Raw genomic sequence first — 20995 nt, forward strand, 5'->3', positions numbered from 1 at the left:
TTCAGTCTATATTTACAGACTTTTTTTTTCCTTTTTTCCTTTTTTAAAAATAAATTTTAGCATTACTTTGTTTTCCTTCACCCCCTCAGTATACCATTTAAAACTTAAACATTCTCTCTTTTTTTACTCTAGTAATTACAACACGTTTTTCTCAAGATAGAAATTTAATAAAAATTTTTACCCTCTCTCAGTCATTATAAGGACTTGAGAGCACTTAAACTCCCGTTTACCATCCTCATCATTTACATGCTATTGTTATTTCTTTGTTTTACTGGTTTCCATTTTTTTTTTTTTTAAAGATTTTATTTATTTATTTGACAGAGATAGAGACAGCCAGCGAGAAAGGGAACACAAGCAGGGGGAGTGGGAGAGGAAGAAGCAGGCTCACAGCGGAGGAGCCTGATGCGGGGCTCGATCCCACAACGCCGGGATCACGCCCTGAGCCGAAGGCAGAGACTTAACCACTGTGCTACCCAGGCGCCCCTGGTTTCCATTTTTTTAAATTCAAGTATAGTTGACTTACAATGTTAGTGATAGGTATACAACATGATAGCCAGTTCTACATATTACACTGTTTTTTTTGTTTTGTTTTGTTTTTGTTTTTAGAGGGGGAGAGAGTGTGCACAAGTTCTGAGCTGGGTGGGGGAGGGGCAGAAGGAGAGGAAGAGAGGGAATCTTAAGCAGGCTCCACTCCCAGCATGGAGCTTCATGTGGCTCTGTCTCAGGACCCTGAGATCATGACCTGAGCTGAAACTGAGTCAGACGCTTAACTGATGGAGCCACCCAGGAGCCCCAAGATTGTCTTTATCTTTTCTAGTCTATAGTTTCAGTGTAATAAATATCCAGCTGTGGACCATTCTGAGGATTGGTAGGTTAAATGAATTTAAGAAAATTCATCTTGAAAATTTTTACCTGTTAACTCTTCATATACTTTCTTCTCTTAAATCCTTCTTCTGGCACCCTGGATTACTGTGTTTTAGCCTTTCTTACTCTACCTTTTATTCTTCTATATCCTGTTTTCTTTCCTTTTTTTTTTTTCCCCTCTCTGTTACATGCCAGGTAATTTCTTTTAATTTATCTTCTGAATTACTGAGATCCTCTTAAACTGTGTCGAATATGTTACTAAATCTTTAGGTTAAATTTTAGTGATTATATTTTTCAGTTTTGGAATTCTGTTTTGTTATAAATTAAAATCTGCTTTGTTCTTTATAGTTCATGGAGATCTTTAAACTTTTATTTCTTCAAACAGTGTAAGTGTAGTTATTTTATATTATTTCTCACCAGATAATTCTCTATTCAGATAGTTCCATTAAGTGAAGACATCTTTGTTTTTCATCCTCCTGTCTTTTTTTTCCCTCCTTGGGTGATTCTTATTCACGGTTACGTTTGTTTTTACATACTTAGTGATTTTTGATTGTGAGCTGTTCATTTTTCTTAGAAAATAATTTGGGAAAATTCTCGAGTCTAGGTTAAATGGACTTTCATTCAAGGAAGAATTTTATTTTTTTCTCTCAGTTGTCTTGGGCATGTTGTGGACAGTACTTGAGATACATTGGAATGCCAGAGAGATGTTGGGCTGTGTATGCACGTAAGGACTTTGTCGTGGTTACAATCAGAGGGGTACTACCCCCTTCTCCCAGTTTTTCTCAGAGCCTGCTTCTCCCTCTCCCTCTGCCTGCTGTTCCCCCTGCTTGTGTTCTCTCTCTGCCAAATAGATAAATAAAATCTTTAAGAAAATTTTTTTTCTCACAACCCACATTCACTTGACCAGTTAATAAAAGATATTAACTTATTCTTTTCTTTCTAAAGAAATCTGGGCATTTGTCCATTTCAGTCTTCTGAGACCTCTGTAGTTGTCAGTGATTTCTAGGAAAGTGTTAATGTTGATCAAGTAATATCACCAGCTTAGGTATCTGGGATGTGATATGACTGTATCAAGTGTTCCCTTAAGTAAAAGTCTCACCAGTTGGAGGGTTAAGTTCTCTTACCATGTCTTGGTTTTCCAGGTTGAATGTAATCTTTGACAGAGAAGCTGGATTAAAAAAAAATAGGAGGAGAACTATTCTGTTTTTCAGTCATTTCTTACTATATTATTCACAGAAAGCTGGTTTGTTTTTGCTTCCATAATAATGCTTATTGGTAAAAATGAGATGTGCTAATATGATTCTCCTGTTTGTTCTCTCCCCTAAGAGAAAATATTTTAGCCAAGTTAATAAAAAAATCACTTCATGCTTTGATGAGAACTTCAAGAAATTTCTAACTGGTTTAAGTATCCTGTTGTTGGGCTGCATTAGCTCTCAGTTTTATATTTGCATTTTGAATACATTATTTACTTCCCCTTTTTCATAGGCAGATATGCATTATGTTTTTCATATATGTGTGTCTTCTCCGATTTTTGTTCATTTTTCCTATTATTTTCTCCATCTGAGTATGTTTTATATTGGATTGCAGATAATTGCCTTAATTCCAGAAGCTGTAGGGTTTGCATTTACCCCTCCGTTAAAATCTCACATTCCATTTATAGTTCAAATTCTGTGTATCAGTACATTACATACTCAGTAGGATTCATAAGATTAGGCCTCTCTTCTGATTGATTTTTCCTAATTTACAGAGACCATTACTTGTTTAAATATAAATGTATTGTATTGGAAGTCCATCCTGTTCCTTCATATTTGTAGACGTTTTTCCTTTCTCTAAGATTTGTTCTCCTAAGCTTTTATTTTTTTACTTGAAAAAGAATTAATTACCAGAGGAGCCTGGGTGGCTCAGTTGGTTAAGAGTCAGACTCGATTCCAACTCAGCTCACTATCTCAGTGTCCTCCACCTCGTGTTGTCTCTCTCTGTGTCTGTCTCCCTCTCTGTGTCTGTCTCCCTCTCTGTGTCTTTCACCCTCTCTGTCTCTTTCTCTCAAATCTTAAAAAAAAAAAAAAAAAAAAAAAAAAAAAAAAAAAAAAGACAAAAGAGAATTACCAAAATAGTAAATATCCACTGTATAAACTTCAGATGTTAAATATTTTATTTTTTTCCATTTTTAAAAATTTAAATCCAGTTAATTAACAGATAATGTATTACTGGTTTCAGAGGTAGAGTTCAGTGATTCATCAATCGTATACCCATTTCTCATTATATCACGCACCCTCCTTGATGTCTGTCACCCAGTTCACCCCATTCCCCCATGTCCCTCCCCCCCAGCAACCCTCAGTTAGTTTCCTATGATTAAGTCTCTTAAGATTTGTCTCCCTCTCTGGTGTTATCTTGTTTTATTTTTTGCTCTATGATCCTCTGTTTTGTTTCTTAAATTCCACATATCAGTGAGATCCTATGATAATTGTCTTTCTCTGATTGACTTATTTCACTTAGCATAACACCCTTCGGTTCCATACATGTCATTGCAAATGTTAAGATTTAATTTTTTTGATGGCTGAGTAGTATTCCATTATACATACATACCACATCTTTATGCATTCATCTGTTGATGGGCATCTGGGTTCTTTCCATAGTTCGGCTATTGTGGACATTGCCGCTATAAACATTAGGGTGCAGGTGCCCCTGTGGATCACTACATTTGTATCTTTGGGGTAAATACCCAGTGCAGTTGCTGGATCATAGGGTAGCTCTATTTTCAACTTTCTGAGGAACCTTCGTAATGTTTTCCAAAGTGGCTGCATCAGCTTGTGTTCCCACCAGCATTGTAAGAGCGTTCCCCTTTCTCCACATCCTTGCCAACACCTGTCATTTCCTGACTTGTTAATTTTAGCCATTCTGACTGGTGTAAGGTGGTATCTCATTGTGGTCTTGATTTGTATTTCCCTGATGCCAAGTGATGTTGAGCATTTTTTCATTGGTTGGCCATTTGTATGTTTTTGTATGATTTTATTTATTTGGGTCCTTTCTCCTTTCTCCTTGAGAAGTCTGGCCCGGGGTTTATCAGTCTTACTAATTCTTTTAAGGAACCAGATTTCTTTTGATGTCCGTTAGCATGATAAATGGTTTTCCACCCTCACTTTAAATCTACAGTGTCTTTGGGTCTAAAATGAGTCTCTTGTAGATAGCATATCGATGGGTCTTACTTTTTTATCCAATCTGATACCCTGTGTCTTTTGATTGGGGCACTTAGCCCATTTATATTCAGGGTAACTATTGAATGATATGAATTTAGTGCCACTGTATTACCTGTAAGGTGACTGTTTTTGTATATTGTCTTCCTTTCTGGTCTATGTTACTTTTGGACTCAGTCTTCGCTGAAAAGATCCCTTTTAATATTTCTTGTAGGCTAGTTTGGTGATCACAAATTCTTTTAGTTTCTGTTTGTCCTAGAAGCTTTTTATCACTCCTTCTATCTTGAATGACATCCTAGCTCGATAAAGTATTCTTGGCTGCATATTTTTCTCATTTAACACCCTGAGTATATCATTCCAGTCCTTTCTGGCCTGCCAGGTCTCTGTGGATGGGTCTGCTGCCAATTTAATGTTTCTACCCTTGTAGGTTATGGACCTCTTGTTCTGACGTGTTTTCAGGATTTTCTCTTTGTCTCTGAGATTTGCAAGTTTCACTATTATGTGTCAGAGTGTTGTCCTATTTTTATTGATTTTTGAGCGGGTTCTCTGTGCCTCCTGGACCGGGATGCCTGTTTCTTTCCCCAAATTAGGGAAGGTCTCTGCTATAATTTTCTCCAATATACCTACTGCCCCCCTCTCTCTTTCCTCTTCTGGGATGCCAATTATTCTAATATTTTTTCACTGTATGATATCACTTATCTCTTGAATTCTCCCCTCGTGATCCAGTACTTGTTTGTCTCTCTTTTTCTCAGCTTATTCTCCATCATTTGGTCTTCTATATTACTAATTCTCTCTTCTGCCTCATTTATCTTAGCAGTTAGAGCCTCCATTTTTTATTGCATCTCATTAATAGCCTTTTTGATTTCAACTTAGAGTTCTTTTATATCTCTAGAAAGGGATTCTCTATTGTCTTCTGTGCTTTTTTCAAGCCCAGCTAGTAGTTTTATAATCGTTATTCTGAACTCTAGTTTTGACATCTTACTTATGTCCATACTGATTAGGTCCCTGGCAGTCAGTACTGCCTTTTGTTCTCTTTTTTGAGGTGAGCTTTTCCCATCTTGTCATTCTGTCCAGAGGAGAACAGATGAACAGGAGAACCAAATACTAAAATGGTAACAACAACCCCAGAGAAATGTATACTAACCAAATTGGAAGAGACCTGAAACCAAAAACAAAAACAAACCAAAAAACCCAGGTGAACAGAATAGAGCAATACACTGAATCCTGTGTGTGTTTTGGTGTGTTAGAAAACTAGATCCCAAAATTGTAAAGAAAGAAAAGCTTATATATGTACAAAAATAAAATTGAATACAACGAAAGGATAGAATGTAACTGTGAGAATGAAAATTAAAAGACAAGAAAAAATAAGAGGAAAAAAAAATAACAAAAAAGGGAAGGGATATAAAGAGGTGTATGGAACAGAGCAGTACACCATATCCTGAGTGTATTTTGGTTAGTTTGTTATAAGAAGCTACATCTCAAAATCGTAAAGAAAGAAAAACTTCTATAAATACCAAAATAAATTTAAATACGTTGAAAGGATAGAACGTAACTGTAAAGATGAAAAGTAAAAAAGACTTTTAACAAAACAAAAAAAACACCAAAAAGAAACAAAAAAGGAAGGAAAAAAAAGAATATGATCATACGGAATAGAACAGATCCATACACTAGGTTTTGGGTGTATTTTGCTTTGTTAGAAGTTACTGCATCCCAAAATTGTAAGAAAGAAAAACATACATATACAAAAATAAAATTAAATGAAGGGATAAAATGTAACTGGAAAAGTGAAAATTAAAGATTTTTAAAAAGTTGATGAAATAAGAAATTGGTTGCAAGAGGAAAGAGAAAAAAATTTTTAAAAATTAAAATTGAAAGACTAAAGAATCATGGGAAAAAGACCATGAGTTCTATGTGCCATATTCTCCTAGTGCTGGAGTTTTGCAATTGTCATTGATTGGTCAACTTGGTCTTGGTTGGATGTTCTTGCTGATCTTCTGGGGGAGGGGCCTGTTGCTTTGATTCTCCAGGGTATTTGCCCCAGGCAGAATTGCACCCCCTTGGGGGCCAGGTGAAGTAATCTGCTCAGGTTTCCTATATGTAGCTTTTGTTTCCGGAAGCCTTTCCCTGGGGCTTTAGAGGATGAGAATGAAAATGGTGGCCTTCCAATCTCTGGCCTGGAGCCAAGAGCTCAGGGCCCCACTCCTTGCTGACCCCTCAGAGGAAGAACTGTCAGTCACTCCTTTGTCCCTGGTCTCCAGCCAGTCTCCGTTCACTCATCCCTTCTGTGACTGAGCGTTTCTATCAAAGGCACACCACCCTGTTTTGAGTCTTCAAACCCTGCAGACTCCTGCAGTGCTGTCCCGCACCTCTCCTCTTAGGGGAGGAAGGGGGGGGGTCTCCCTGGTTCTGCCACTTGTTGGGCCCCTGCTGGGAGAGAGTGCCACGGTCTGAGGTTTGTGGCAGCTCTGGCTGGGCCCTCTCCTGGGCTCACTGATTGTAGCCAGCTTCCCCACTCTGATGCCTGGGAACTCTGCTGCACTCACGCACCCCTGGTCTTCCTGTGACCCCCAGGCTCCTGAGACCACACTGTCCCACCTAGGATTCTGCCCCGCTTCACTGCCTGAGCCAGCTTATGGAGGCTCCCTCCCCCCTTGGTTTATCTCCCCACATATTGCCTCGGATTCACTTCTCCGCACCTCCTACCTTGCAGGAAGTGGTTGATTTTCTATTTGTAGAGTTGCAGCTATTCTTTTCTTAGATCTCCAATTGAGTTCATAGATGTTCATAATGATCTGATAGCTATCTAGCTGAATTCTTGGGACCAGACGAAACTAAGATCTCCTACTCCTCCGCCATTTTTGACTCCTCTCCAGATGTTAAATATTTTAAGAAGTGGAAGTCTTCAGTATTTTACCTTCTAAAGTTAACAGACTTGACTATGTGAAGTCTATTCTTCTAACTCCTGTTTTTTCTGTGCACAAATAATATTAGTAGAATGAAATGTTAATATTATGAAAAAGTGGGGTGCTACTAGAAGTTTTTAGTTTAATAAAAAATTCAATAGTATGTTTTTAATATTTTTCCAGAAAGCTAAAATTTACCAATTTGGGAGGAGACTCATCTGTTACATAGCTCTATCTTTTTTGGTTCTTTTCTTCATTCATTCTATCTTTAACTTTTTTTTTTTTTCTATATTAGCCTCTATTTATTATCCTCTTCCTCTATAACCTTATTTCTTTCTTGTATTATTTTCTTTATTAGGAGTGAAGGTTTTCAGATCTTTTCCTCTTTGTCAGGTAGGGTGATCAGCTTCTAGAACACACACATGTAGTTAGTTACCCTTGTCAAATGTGGTTGTTTTGACAAATGTCATTAATGAAAACCCTTCATTTGAAAAATAAGGCGCTCTAGTAGGATCATAGTTATTCATTTTCTTTCAATGATCTCATTTATTCACTCAAATATTTATCACGAGCCAAATCTGTATTGGATACTGTACTAAGTTTTGGAGAGCACAAGCAGTGATAAAAACAGATGTAGTTTTTACCCTTTGGTGGATCTTATAATCTTAAGACAGACATAGAACTCAGTGTTATCCACTTAAAAATTTTTAAATTCACTTAAAGTAATTTTAAAGAACACAGGAAGAGTAGCTGTAAGAAGTAGCCACTGCCATCACACTGACATTGCATTCCCTGGCAGGATATCCTTGTCTTCTCCAAGGGTTGAGTTTCATGCCATGTTGGGGAAAGGGGCTGGAAACTTGCTCTCTGAACTTACCCTCTGTTATGATGGGGAAGCTGTTCATGGGCCAGTGTCTCACTGAATGCATTCTGCTATGAAACTGACTGAAGGGGGTTTTTCAGGAAAGGATGGCTGTTGGATGCTGTTGGTACTTGTGCACAGACAGCATGAGCCTGGTTTTGGGGAAGGTCACACTACTGTAGAATACTGCTGAGTGAGCCCACTGACACCAGGAAGCAACACCTTTTCTTCCTGCACTGTCTAACCAGCGTTTCCTATCTCCTTCCAGAACTAATTTGCAACAGAAAAGTGTCAGAAAGGCTCAGATCCACTTTCACAGGGCAGACACATGGGTGAATATAGAGCGGATGGAGGAAATAAATTGATAACAGGCCCAGATGCTATGAAGGAAATGAGATATAGTTTTAGTGACGTAAGACAGTATAGTTTTAGTGACATAAGAGAATAGCTCTTTGAAAAAGTAACATGTAGGACCCACCTAGCTGAAGAGTGTAAGGAAGAGCCTTCAAAGCAGTGGTAAAGCGTGAGGGTCCCAGCCTGGGACATAATTGGGTGATTTTTGGCAGCTGCAGGCTAGGTTGGTTCTGATGTAGTAAATGAGGGAGAGTGGAATGATTTTAAAAATTAGAAAGGCAGGTATAGTGTTGGTAAAACAAAACTTTGAAAGTCACATTAAGCAACTTGGATTTTGTTCTAAGTGCGGTGGGAAGTAGAGGAGAGACAGTAGACTTACATCCAAAACCAAACATTCAGGATCCCCCTCTTCCATTAAGAAACAGACTAGACAGATCACTATTTCCTGGCATCCAGGTAGAGATGAAAATGAGGATAGAGAAATGCTTGATAGTGGTACCGAGCATCTCAAATGCCAGTTTGTCCTTTCTGACTGCTTCTTGGGACTGTCCTACCTGACTCATCCAGCAAACAATTTGAGTAAAACCAGGTTGTCTGTGTTTGAATACAGATAATTTGGGGGAAAAAATTAACAACTGTGCTTGGAGTCCATTCTGTACTTAAGTTCTAAGCTTATTGAATGTTTCATAGAACTTAATTTCTTAAATATGTATGTCCTTGGTTTTACTCAAATTGAATTTGTGGGTCAGAAACATTTCTTTGAGGAATCATTACAATTTTGTACTCAGTTATATTTAATTAGGAGTGTAAACACATATTGATTAACAAATTACATTATGTTGAAAATATTTTGCTCAATGTATTTTTAAAATTAATACTTATTTCACATTTTCGATTTAAATTTTCTGCAGGTTTACTGTATATTATTGAAACACAGAAAGTTCTTGATCTCAAAATCAATTTGAAGGCTTCATATGTTATTATCCCACAAGATGGAATTTTTAGTCCTACATCAAATCTACTTCTTTTGGATCTTGGTCATCTAAAGGTATATACTAATATTTGCCCTATATTATGATACTTAAGGTGTTTCCCTGTTTAAAATGTATTTTATTTTTTAAACAGTTTGATTTGCTATCTTGATTATTAGCTTTATGGTAGATTGTAGGATAATTGAATTCTTTTTTAGTAAATAATGCGAAGTTTCATTTAACTAGGTAGTTTTCCTACATTTCTCATACCAAAATGATCATTTTGAACTCTGCAGGTTAGGGGTGAACCTAGGAATTATTTTTATAGAATTTGAGAGTAATGCTTGAAGAGATTATTTCCTTTTCAATATAAATTTACTACTTGACTAATTAAAATACATCAAATGGGAGGGGATTCTGGAAATCTTCATCTTTCTGAAATTTTTTGTGTATGTAACTGTAGATATTGACATTTTAATATTTCTATTAAATAATCCTAACTTGAGAGACATTCTTCTCACATTTACCTAAGTCATTCCCTTTTCATCCAATTATGTATATTTTTCTTCCTCAGTTGTGAGTAGAGAATTTTTTTCTGTGTTTCTAGATCTGCACTGTTTTATATGGTACCCACCGGCTACAAGTAGTTGTTTACACTGATTAAAATTAAATAACATAAAGAATTAGTTCTTTAGTCACATTAGCCACATAGAAGAATTTAATGGGCATAAGTGCCTTGGGGGTGCTGTTTCAGCCCGGATAGAGAACAGTGCCATCCTCATAGGAAGTTCTGTGGGACAGCACCTGCTCTAGATCATTAAATATATGTTAAATAGCTATGTGAATTTAAAGACCCAAGAAGGATGGGTAATATTGGAAAACTTTTCTAGCTACCTAACAAATATGTACTTTTCTTGATACTGATATTATCTTCTGTTCTTTGTGTTTACTCTTCAGTTGGTAATTACATAGACGTTTGCTAGATTTATGTTTATAATATTCATACAGTTAGTTATTCATATTTGACTTTAGTTATAGAATTGTTTCAAGGGCACTGTGGTGTGGTAGCTGGAGCAGGAATAAGGTATCTATCTAGTTTTGTGACCTTAGGCAGGTTTAACTTTTTATCTAAAATTCATTACCCTTCAGAGATAATCAGTTTTGACAATCTGCTGCATGTGAGCTATATAAAATAGAGGTGAAAATGTTAAGGTGCATGTGCGCGCGCCTGCGTGCGCCTACACACACACACACACACACACACACACACACACACACACACGAATGAATGAATAAGCTCTTTGTATACTGTGATGGAGTGATTGATCTCCAGGATGTTTAAGTGAAAAAACTAGTATGTATAGTACGCCAAGAAGGAGATGGTACAAATACAACTTGCATGAGGTTGTCTAAATGCCAGAGTTGGGACTGCATTCATCTCTCCTAATATTTAATTCTGGATTTTTCTTCTTATAAAACTATCTAAATATCTGTCATCATGATATAGAAACATTTTTGTAGGCTATATTTGTCTCTTAATTTTGTTTTTAATAAAAAGATTTCTTATCAGATATAAAAAATTTCAAATGTGTTGTTCTCCAGGGCTGGCTTGGTTTCCCTCTTTGAATTACATAATTGAGAAATATAACTTATTATGTAAAAATTCACTTTGTCTGTGGTCTTCTTGTTATACACGTCATGGATAAAGATGTTTCTATTAACCTGACATGTCAGTTTGTGAGTTTATCTTCTATTAAATTTTTGTGTTACAGTCTTAAAGATACAAAATTTCTATTTTTAGTTTGAAGCATTTTGCATTAAGCTGTTAAAATTAACTTTAAGGTGACAAGTAAAAGTCGTTCGGAATTGCCAGATATGAAACCAGGTGGGGCCAGACTTGAAGAGATCATGCATAGAGCTTATGATTCCTTTGATGTTCAGCTTACAAGCATACAGCTGCTGTACAGCACAGTTGGTAAGTATATAATGCATTATTTATTGATTAATTTTGCTGGAATGATTAGGTTTTTAGACAGTTTCTCTGAAGACCTCTATTCCAAATATATTAAAACGATTATATATATATATATATGTGTATATATATATATATATATATTTTTTTTTTTTAAAGATTTTATTTATTTCTTTGACAGAGACAGCCAGCGAGAGAGGGAACACAAGCAAGGGGAGTGGGAGAGGAAGATGCAGGCTCCCAGCGGAGGAACCCGATGTGGGGCTCGATCCCAGAATGCCAGGATCATGCCCTGAGCCGAAGGCAGACGCTTAACGACTGCACCACCCAGGCACCCCAAAACGATTATATTTTTGGGACGCCTGGGTGGCTCCGTCAGTTAAGCATCTGCCTTCAGCTCAGGTCATGATCCCAATCCTGGGATTGAGCCCTGTGTTGGGCTTCTTGCTCGGTGGGGGGGGTCTGCTTCTCCTTTGGCCCCTCCTCCTCCCTATTCTCTCCCTCTCTCTCTCAAATAAGTAAAATCTTTAAAAAAATTAACCTTTTATATTTTTGAGTTAGAGGTAATGGTGGATAGTGTCTAGGGGCAATATCTCAGGTATTTGATTTCACTGCTCAAGAGACATTGTCAATGTCTGGAGACATTTTTGTCATAGTTGAGTAGGGGCATTACTAGCATCTAGTGAGTGGAAGTCAGGGATGCTACTAAACGTCATACAGTGTAGAGGAAAGCCACCCCACAACACTTACCTGGCCCAAATACCAATAGTGCTGAGATTGAGAAATCCTTTGGACAGCATTGGAAAACATTGGCACATATTTAAAATATTTGTTTTATACAGGATAATCACAAGAGGCTGCTCACAGCCAGAGGCATTCTAGCCTAGGGCCTCCCACCGTCCAGGCCATAAACAGCCACACAAAGACTGAGGAGGTTGTTAGGATTGAGGAGGGTATCATAGGCTTGCTTTTACCGCATTCACTTTTGGTGGAGTCTCTGATGCAGATCTAGTTTTTAGATGAAGTCAACAGAGCCAGAAATTAACTCGTCAGGAGCCACTATAAAAGTACATAGTGAGAGATCCGAGACTAGTGGAGCCCTCTTTTTACTGTGTCATACTGTTTCTGAATCCCTGGAGTGTTAGTAAACATTTAGATAATTCAACAGAGTTGGATTGGTGGATGTTTTAGAGATCTGTATGTATATGGTCAAATTTTAATTATCTGAGATAACTAATAAAAAGAGAAACTGAGAACCCAAAGTAATGGTTATTAAAAGTATTAAATTATATAGTACTGGAACATTTTAATTTTCTTTATATTCACTTTGGGATAATAAACTTGATTTCTGTTTTTATCATATTCTAGTTGGTGTAGAATTAGTCCAGAAGTGTAGTGGTTGGCAAATATAAATTATTTATAGAAAACCCATAATTTTTTTTCAAGGAATAAATAACAGTATTGTGGTATGTTTGGACATTTTGGTCATTAATTTTTGAAGTCCATGAAGTGTACTTAATATTTAAGATATTGAGATGCTTTGTGAAGAACAACTTAAAGTATTTCATTATTGTCTGAAAATTATTGGAATTCCTTAGAATTGTTTTTATAAGTGTTAACTGTTCTTAATTAAATCTTTTTTAGAGCAACATATTTTTGACATTGTGGTTGCTTTAGGTAATTGTCATAAGCTCTCTTGATAAATACTGAAAACATGCATTTACATATTTTTCTCTATACATTGAGAATAGAAGGAAATACTTCATTACTCCTGATACTGTTAGAATTTTTAAAATTGTAATAGAGTTCACTTTACTACCTTTCTCTGCATCTGATCTTTCATTGGCTTGGTCTTCCTTGATTGAGGACTTTTTCTTACTGAGGATTATTAGGCTCAGATGAGCTTTAATTTATATGAAGATGCACTGTATCACACAAATTTCATGTTAGCAGACCTGGATGTCAATTTCACTTGTACCACACGCTGGCCTTTTGACCGTAAGCAAATTAAAAATTCCTCTGAGTTTCACTTTTCTGAAATGAGATGATCAAACATCATTGTGAGAATTAAATGAAAATTTAAACATTGCCTAGAACAGTGCCTGTTACAAATCTCGAATAACTGGTTGCTTTTATTAATACAGAAAAACTGTGCTTTTCTCTGCCTTTTTTCATTATTGCCTTAGAGCCATGTTGTTTTTGGGTAAAGTATCTGCTGGGTGTGGTGACTATAAATGGATGCACAGTTGATTTGATTAAACTGTGTTGTTTTTTAATAAGCGTTTTCCTATTGAAATAGAGAGTCTTTGAAGCAGCAAAAGAAGTGAAAGGGAAGTGAATTTACCTGCTCATTGTGTGTACCTAGGAAGGTGGCATTAAGATTATCTAGATGTAGGAAGATTTTTCCATACCAGGCAGTATATGACTACAAAGTATTAATAGTGGTTTTAGGTTTAATGTGTCTTTCAAATTATATGTGTGCTGGATAAACATGTACTGTTTTCCATAATTAGGCGATAATTGGAGAGAAGCACGAAAACTCAACGTATCTACACAGCACATTTTGGTACCTATGCACTTCAATGTGGAGCTCTCCAAGGCCATGGTTTTCATGGATATAAGGATGCCCAAGTATGTATTGTCTCTTTCGTGTGATTGTAGATTTTCTAAGGGAATACTGTATTTCATTGATTTTGTGTGTGTGTGTGTGTGTGTGTGTGTGTTTGTACGTGTACGGTAAAAATATATGTAACGTAAACTTTATAATTCATTGGCATGAAGTACATTCACATTGTTGTGTGACAACCATCACCATCCATCTCCACAACTGTCATCTTCCCAAACTGATACTACTCGTTAAATAATAATGCCCCACTCCCCCAGCCCATGGGAGTCATGATTGTTTATGTTATCTCTCTATAAATCTGGCTACTCTGGGTAACTTACATAAATGTGACCATGCAATATTTGTCCTTCTGTGTCTGAGTTATTGTACATAGCATAATGCCTTCAAGGTTTATCCATGTTGTAGCACATATCAAAATTTCATCTGTTTTTAAGGCTGAGAAATATTCCATTGCATCTACAGAGATCTCATTTTATCTCTTCATCTCTCAATGGACATTTGGATTATTGCAGTGAAATTTGGCTGTTGTAATAGTGCCGCCGTGAAAATTGATATACAAGTATTTGTACGCATCCTTGCTTTAAATTCTTTTGTTTATATATCCAGAAGTGGAATTGCTGGATCATAAGATAATTTTATTTTTTTATTTTAATTTATTTTTTTATTTTTTAAAGATTTTATTTATTTATTTGACAGAGAGACAGCCAGAGAGAGAGGGAACACAAGCAGGGGGAGTGGGAGAGGAAGAAGCAGGCTCCCAGCAGAGCAGGGAGCCCAACGTGGGGCTCGATCCCAGGGCCTGGGGATCATGACCTGAGTTGGAGGCAGACGCTTAACGACTGAGCCACCCAGACGCCCCAAGATAATTTTATTTTAAATTTTTTTTTTTTTTTTAAAGATTTTATTTATTTATTTGACAGAGAGAGAGACAGCCAGCGAGAGAGGGAACACAAGCAGGGGGAGTGGGAGAGGAAGAAGCAGGCTCATAGCAGAGGAGCCTGATGTGGGGCTCGATCCCATAACGCCGGGATCACGCCCTGAGCCGAAGGCAGACGCTTAACCGCTGTGCCACCCAGGCGCCCCCCAATTTCTCCACCTCTTTACCAGCTCTTATTTTCTTATTTTTAAAAATAGTCCTCTCTGATATGTATGAAGTGGTATCTAATTATAGTTTTCAGTTGCATTTTCCTAGTGATTACTGATTAGGTAATTTTCAGGTACTTACTGGTAGTTTATGTATTTCTTTGGAGAAATATTCAAGTCCTTTACCCATCTTTAATTGGGATTTTGTTAAGTTGCAGGAGATTTTTTGTTGTTTTTAAATATATTATTCTTATCAGATAAATGATTTGCAAATATTTTCTCTCATTTTGTGGATTGCCTTATTTATCACTCTTTTAAAAGTGTTCTCTGATGCATAAAAGTTTTAAATATTAAATACGGTTTATCTGTTGACTGTGCTTTTGTTATATCTAAGAAATTATTTTCAAATTCAATGTCATAAAACTTCTGTATCTTTTGTACAAAGAGTTTTATGCTTTCAGCTTTGATGTTTAGATCTTTGATAGATCTGGAGTTATTTTTTTGGATATGGCATAAGGTATGGACTCAGCTTTGTTCTTTTGTATGTGGATATCTGCTTTCCCCAGCACCATTTATTGAAACGACTATCCTTTCTCCACTGAACAGTCTTGGTACCATTATTGAAAATCATTTGATCATATATGTGAGGGTTTATTTCTGGGTTTTCTATTTCCTTGGTCTCTATTTCTATCTTTATACCAGAGCCACACAGTTTTGATGACTATAGCTTTGTAGTAAGTTTTGAAATCAGGAGTGTGAGTTATCACCTTGTTTTCTAGATTGTTTTGGCTATTTGGGATCCTTTGAGATTCCATATGAATTACATGGTGGATTTTCTGTTTTTATAAAAGATACTTTGATTTTCATATGGATTGCATTGAATCTGTAAATGCTTTGAGTAGTGACATCTTAATATTAAGTCTTCCAATCCGTGAACATGAGAAGTCTTCCCTTTCTTTGTGTCTTCTATAATTTGTTTCAGCAGCATTTTGGTAGTTTGCGATGTATGTCTTTTACTTCCTTGGTTAAGTTTATTCTTTTTGATGTTATTGTAAATGGAATGTTTTCTTAATATCCTTTTTGGATTATTTATTGTTACTGTATAGAAATGGATTCTTAACTTTTTAAGGGACCTCCACACTGTTTTCCAGAGTGGCTGTACCAACTTGCATTCCCACCAACAATGTAGGAGGGATCCCCTTTCTCCACATCCTCTCCAACAATTGTTGTTTCTTGCCTTGTCTATCTTTGCCATTCTAACTGGCGTAAGGTGGTATCTCAGTGTGGTTTTGATTTGAATTTCCCTGATGGCTAATGATTTTGAACATTTTTTCATGTGTCTGTTAGCCATTTGTATGTCTTCATTGGAAAAGTGTCTATTCATATCTTCTGCCCATTTTATGATTTGTTTATTTGTTTCTTGTGTATTGAGTTTGAGAAGTTCTTTGTAGATCTTGGATACCAGTCTTTTATCTGTAGTGTCACTCATCTATGGAACATAAGAACTAGGAAGATCGGTAGGAGAAGAAAGGGATAAAGAAAGGGGGGTAATCAGAAGGAATGAAGCATGAGAGACTATGGACTCTGAGAAACAAACTCAGGGCTTCAAAGGGGAGGGGAGTGGGGGAATGGGATAGGCTGGTTGGGTAGTAAGGAGGGCACGTATTGCATGGTGCACTGGGTGTTATATGCAGCTAATGAATCATCGAACTTTACATCGAAAACCAGGGATGTACTGTATGGTGACTAACATAATAAAAAAATATTTTTATAATAAAAAAAAGAAATGGATTCTTCTGAGTTGATTTTAATATTCTGTAACTTTGTTGAATTCATTTATTGTGTGTGTGTGTGTGTGTGTATGTAATTGTTAGGATTTTCCACATGTAAGATCACTTCATTTTTGAACAAAGGCAGTTTTACTACTTTCTTTCCAATTCGGATGCCTTTAACTTTGTCTTGCCTTATTAGTTTCACTGGAATTTCCAGTGCTCTGTTGGGTAGAAGTGATTTAAGCAGTCATTCTTTATCCTGAGCATAGAGGAAAAGCTTTTGGTCTTTCATCACTGAGTATGTTAGCTGCAGGTTTTTTCATATATGACCTTTCTTATGTTGATGTGGTTTTCTTCTATTGCTAATTTGTTGGATGTTTCTATCATGGAAGTGTGTTGAATTTTTTCAAATACTTTTTTTCAGCAGAGGAAATGATTGTGTATTTCTTTTCCTTCATTCTCTTAATGTGGTGTATTATAATGATCTGTCTTCATATGTTGAACCATTCTTGCATTCTAGGAATAAATTCTGGGTCATGGTGTATAATCCTTTTAATGTACTGTTGAGTTTTGTTTGCTAGAATTTTGTTGAGGATTTTTTGCATCAGTGGTCATAAGGGATATTGGTCTGTAGTTTTCTTGAAGTGTCTTTGTCTGGTTTTGGTATCAGAGTGATGATGGCCTTAAAATGAGCTAGGAAGTGTTCCTTTGTCTTCCAGTGTTTGGAAGATTTTGGGAAGAATTTATATTCTTTTAAAGTGTTTGCTAGAATTCACTAGTGAAATCCGCTAATCATAGGCATTTCATTATTGGGAGATTTTTGATTACTGATTTGATCTCCCTACTAGTTATAGATCTATCCAGGTTTTCTGTTTCTTCACAGTTTAGGGTTTTGGTGGGTTTTTTAGGTTCCTAGAAATTTGTCCACTTCATCTTGATTATCCAGTTTGTTGGTGTAAAATTGTTCATAGTGCTGTCTTACGATCATTCTTATTTCAGTAGAATTGGTAGTAATGCCCCTGTTTTCATTGCCGATTTTTAGTTGTCTTTTCTCTTTTTATTTCTCAGTCTCCCTAAAAGTTCAACTCTGTTGATCTTTTTGAAGAACCACTTATCAGTTTTGTTGAACTTCTCTCTTATTTCTCAGTTGTCTGTTTTGGTTCTCTTTGCTCTTTTACTTTTGCCGACCTTTGGTTTAGCTTGCTCTTTTTCTAGTTTCTTAAGCTGTAAAGTTAGTTTGTCGATTTGAGATATTTTTTTAACATAAGTGTTTACAGCCATACGTTTCCCTCAGTATGGCTTTTGCTATATTCTGTAAATTTTGAGACAAGTAAAAACGAAAATAGAGATATTTCTCCTTTTCCTTGTGATTTCTTCTTTGACTTATTGTTTAATATGTGTGTTGTTTGATTTCCACATATTTGTGAATTTTACATTTCCCTTCTTCTGATTTCTAGTTTCATTCCATTGTGATCGGAAAAGATGCTTTCAGTGATTTCAGACCTCTAAAAAATTTGATGCTTGTTTGTGGCCTTATTTATGGTTTGTCCTGGAGCATGTTCTGTGTGCATTTAAGAAAAATGTGTATTCTGCCGTTTTGGTCCATTTTTGTCAATAGCATTGTTCTTGTCCTCCATTGTTGGGCTTTTTTCTGGTTGTTACATCAGATATTGAAATGGGGTATTGAAGTCTGATGACTGTAGATCTGTTTCTTTCCTCAATTCCATCAGTGTTTGATTCGTATATTTTTTATCTGATGTCTGGTGTGTATGTTTTAATTTATGTCTTAGAGAAATTACCTTTTTATCATTGTATATTGTCCTTTGTCTCTAGTAACAGATTTTGACTTATAATCTCTTCTAACTGCTTTTATTAAAGCTATTCCTGATTTCTTATATTTGTTATTTGCATGGGATATTTTTTTCTGGTCTTTAACTTTCAAACTATTTGTGTCCTTAGATCTAAACTGAGTGTCTGGCAGACAGCCTATAGTTGAATCTCATTTTTTTCCATGCATTCTGTCGGTTTATATCTTGGATTTGAAAGCTTAAACCATTCACATTTAAAGTAAATATTGATATGGAAGGACTTTTGTCCTTTTGTTATTTATTTTTTTTAATAATTTTTTTTATTATGTTAGTCACCATATAGTACATCCCTGATTTTTGATGTAAAGTTCCATGATTCATTACTTGGGTATAACACCCAGTGCACCACGCAATACATGCCCTCCTTAATACCCATCACCAGCCTATCCCATTCCCCCACCCCTCTCCCCTCTGAAGCCCTCAGTTTGTTTCCCAGACTCCATAGTCTCTCATGGTTCATTCTCCCTTCTGTTTACCCCCCCTTTCTTCTTCCCTTTCTGCTCCTATGTTATTTATGTCTGTATGTTTTACAGCTTTTTTGTTCCTTTTTTTTCTCTTTCACTGCCTTCATTTGCATTTAGTTGATTTTTTTGTTTTGACATGCTTTGACCGTTCTATTTTCCTTGTATGCATATTCTGTAGATATTTTATTATTGGTTATTATGGAGATTACATGTAGCATTGTAAAGTTGTAGCAATTTATTTGAAATTGATACCAACTTAACTTGAATTGCATACAAAAAATCTACTTCTTTACTGCTCCACTTCCCTTCATTTTATGTTACTATTGTCACACATTACATCTTAAGGATTCTGTACCCATTTAACATAGATTTATAATTTTATGCATTTGTCTTTTAAATTCCATAGAAAATAAAAAGTAGAGTCATAATCAAAAACTGTAATTAGTAATACTTGAATTACACTTTTCATGTAAATACCTTTATCTAAAGATAAATCTCAGTAAACTGAGATCCTTATAATTTATTGTTAGCTGAAACTCTGAGCCGAGGATTCTAAGTAGAGAAGTCTGTTGAACTTGATTGAACTGTTAAGATGATGTGGTCCTAAATAGTTTTAGACTGTAGCTAACCCTTTCATTTCTTTCTGCCAGTACTTTTTCTCCCCCTTGCAAACATTGAAATCTCAGCCAGACATTTATTTTATAATTTAACCAAAGACCCATTTAACACTTCCTGAACAGCCCCAGAGGATTGGTACAAAAGAATGCTCATAAAGTCATGCTCAAGGCTGGGTCTGAAGTATAGGGAGAAGGATAGAGGTAAGCAGTAAATAGTCTGGCCTTTTCCCATATGCTGTAAGATGTGGCTATTACTTAACTGCTCTTGTCACATGAATGAGAGACCTACACCCTTCTCTGTTGCTTTTTAAAGTATAGTGACTCTGTCCACTAGCAAATGTAGCGTGGTGTACTAAATCTTGTTCTCCTAGACTACTACTTCTGGGAGATCAAACTGCACTCTGAGAGTCTTAAGGCAGAGGAATGTCAGAAATTTGGCTTGAGAAAGAAGGAAAGAAAGCCATTCTACACATTCTGCTGTTTTTTCATAATCCAGCACTAGGTGTAGTTTGATTTTAGATATGCGGCTTAGGCTCTTGAGTTCTTACCCAGATGTCACACTGCCAATTTACTGTTGTTAAATATTTCTTGTAAAGTTTGTCAGTATGTGGTAAAGAGCAAAGGTGTATGTGATTTCCTGTTGTAAATATGAGTATGAATTGATTCCTTTAGCTTATTTCTGTGTATGCTAGAATCTAGAAAGTCAGGGGGTACCAGAAAAAAGAAGTTGATACTATTCTGAAGGACCTTGCTTTGGATTGCTCTCTCAGTGTACAATTAGGAAGAATTTATGTCCTGTAATGCAGGGGATATGTATAATGTAGAAACAAATGAAATAACTGATGAAAATAGATAGATAGATATAGATAGATAGATAGATAGATAGATAGATAGATAGATAGATAGATAGATAGGGGAAGATCATGAGAGGTCAATCCAATGTAGTAGTTGCAGATTTTTTCTGTAAAGGGCCAGATAGTAAACATTTTAGGCTTGAATTCCGTATTGTTAGTCATAACTATGTGTTTTAGGATGAACCCAGCCATAAACAATACATATTGAGCGGGTATGGGTGTGTTCCAATAATACTTAATTTATCAAAATAAGTAACAGGCTGAATTAGTCAATGACCATATTTTGCCAGTCTCTGAGCCAGCGCATTATAGTCAGACATGACCAGTAAAGGGGAAAAGATACCGGGAAAGCCATTTGAACTAGTATTCTAATGATACTAAAATTGCTATGGGTTAGGATCAGAGATATACAGCTAATTATAATAAAAGGCAGAAACTAAATGATTTAGAAAGATCAAATCTGAGAAGCATTTGATTTCAATTTAGTGAGCTGGAACAGTATAAAGTGAATATATCTTATGTAAAACTCTGGAACTGTCCAAGGATGTCAGGCAGCATCCTTTGAAATTTGAGCTTAAAACTTTTAAGGCA

The 20995-nt window shown here is 36.1% G+C and overlaps 1 protein-coding gene across 1 annotated transcript in view; it reads left to right on the forward strand.

Annotated features, from left to right (window-relative positions):
- The window catches only part of VPS13A (vacuolar protein sorting 13 homolog A), a 240974-nt gene that overhangs the window by 60147 nt on the left and 159832 nt on the right, over window positions 1–20995 (forward strand). The window contains 3 exon segments of the mRNA XM_002925447.4: window positions 9089–9225; window positions 10991–11123; window positions 13634–13751. Of these exon segments, the coding sequence (XP_002925493.1) occupies window positions 9089–9225; window positions 10991–11123; window positions 13634–13751 (388 nt within the window).

This window comes from Ailuropoda melanoleuca, chromosome 17 (assembly GCF_002007445.2).
Source record: "Ailuropoda melanoleuca isolate Jingjing chromosome 17, ASM200744v2, whole genome shotgun sequence".
In the NCBI taxonomy this organism is placed as follows: domain Eukaryota; kingdom Metazoa; phylum Chordata; class Mammalia; order Carnivora; family Ursidae; genus Ailuropoda; species Ailuropoda melanoleuca.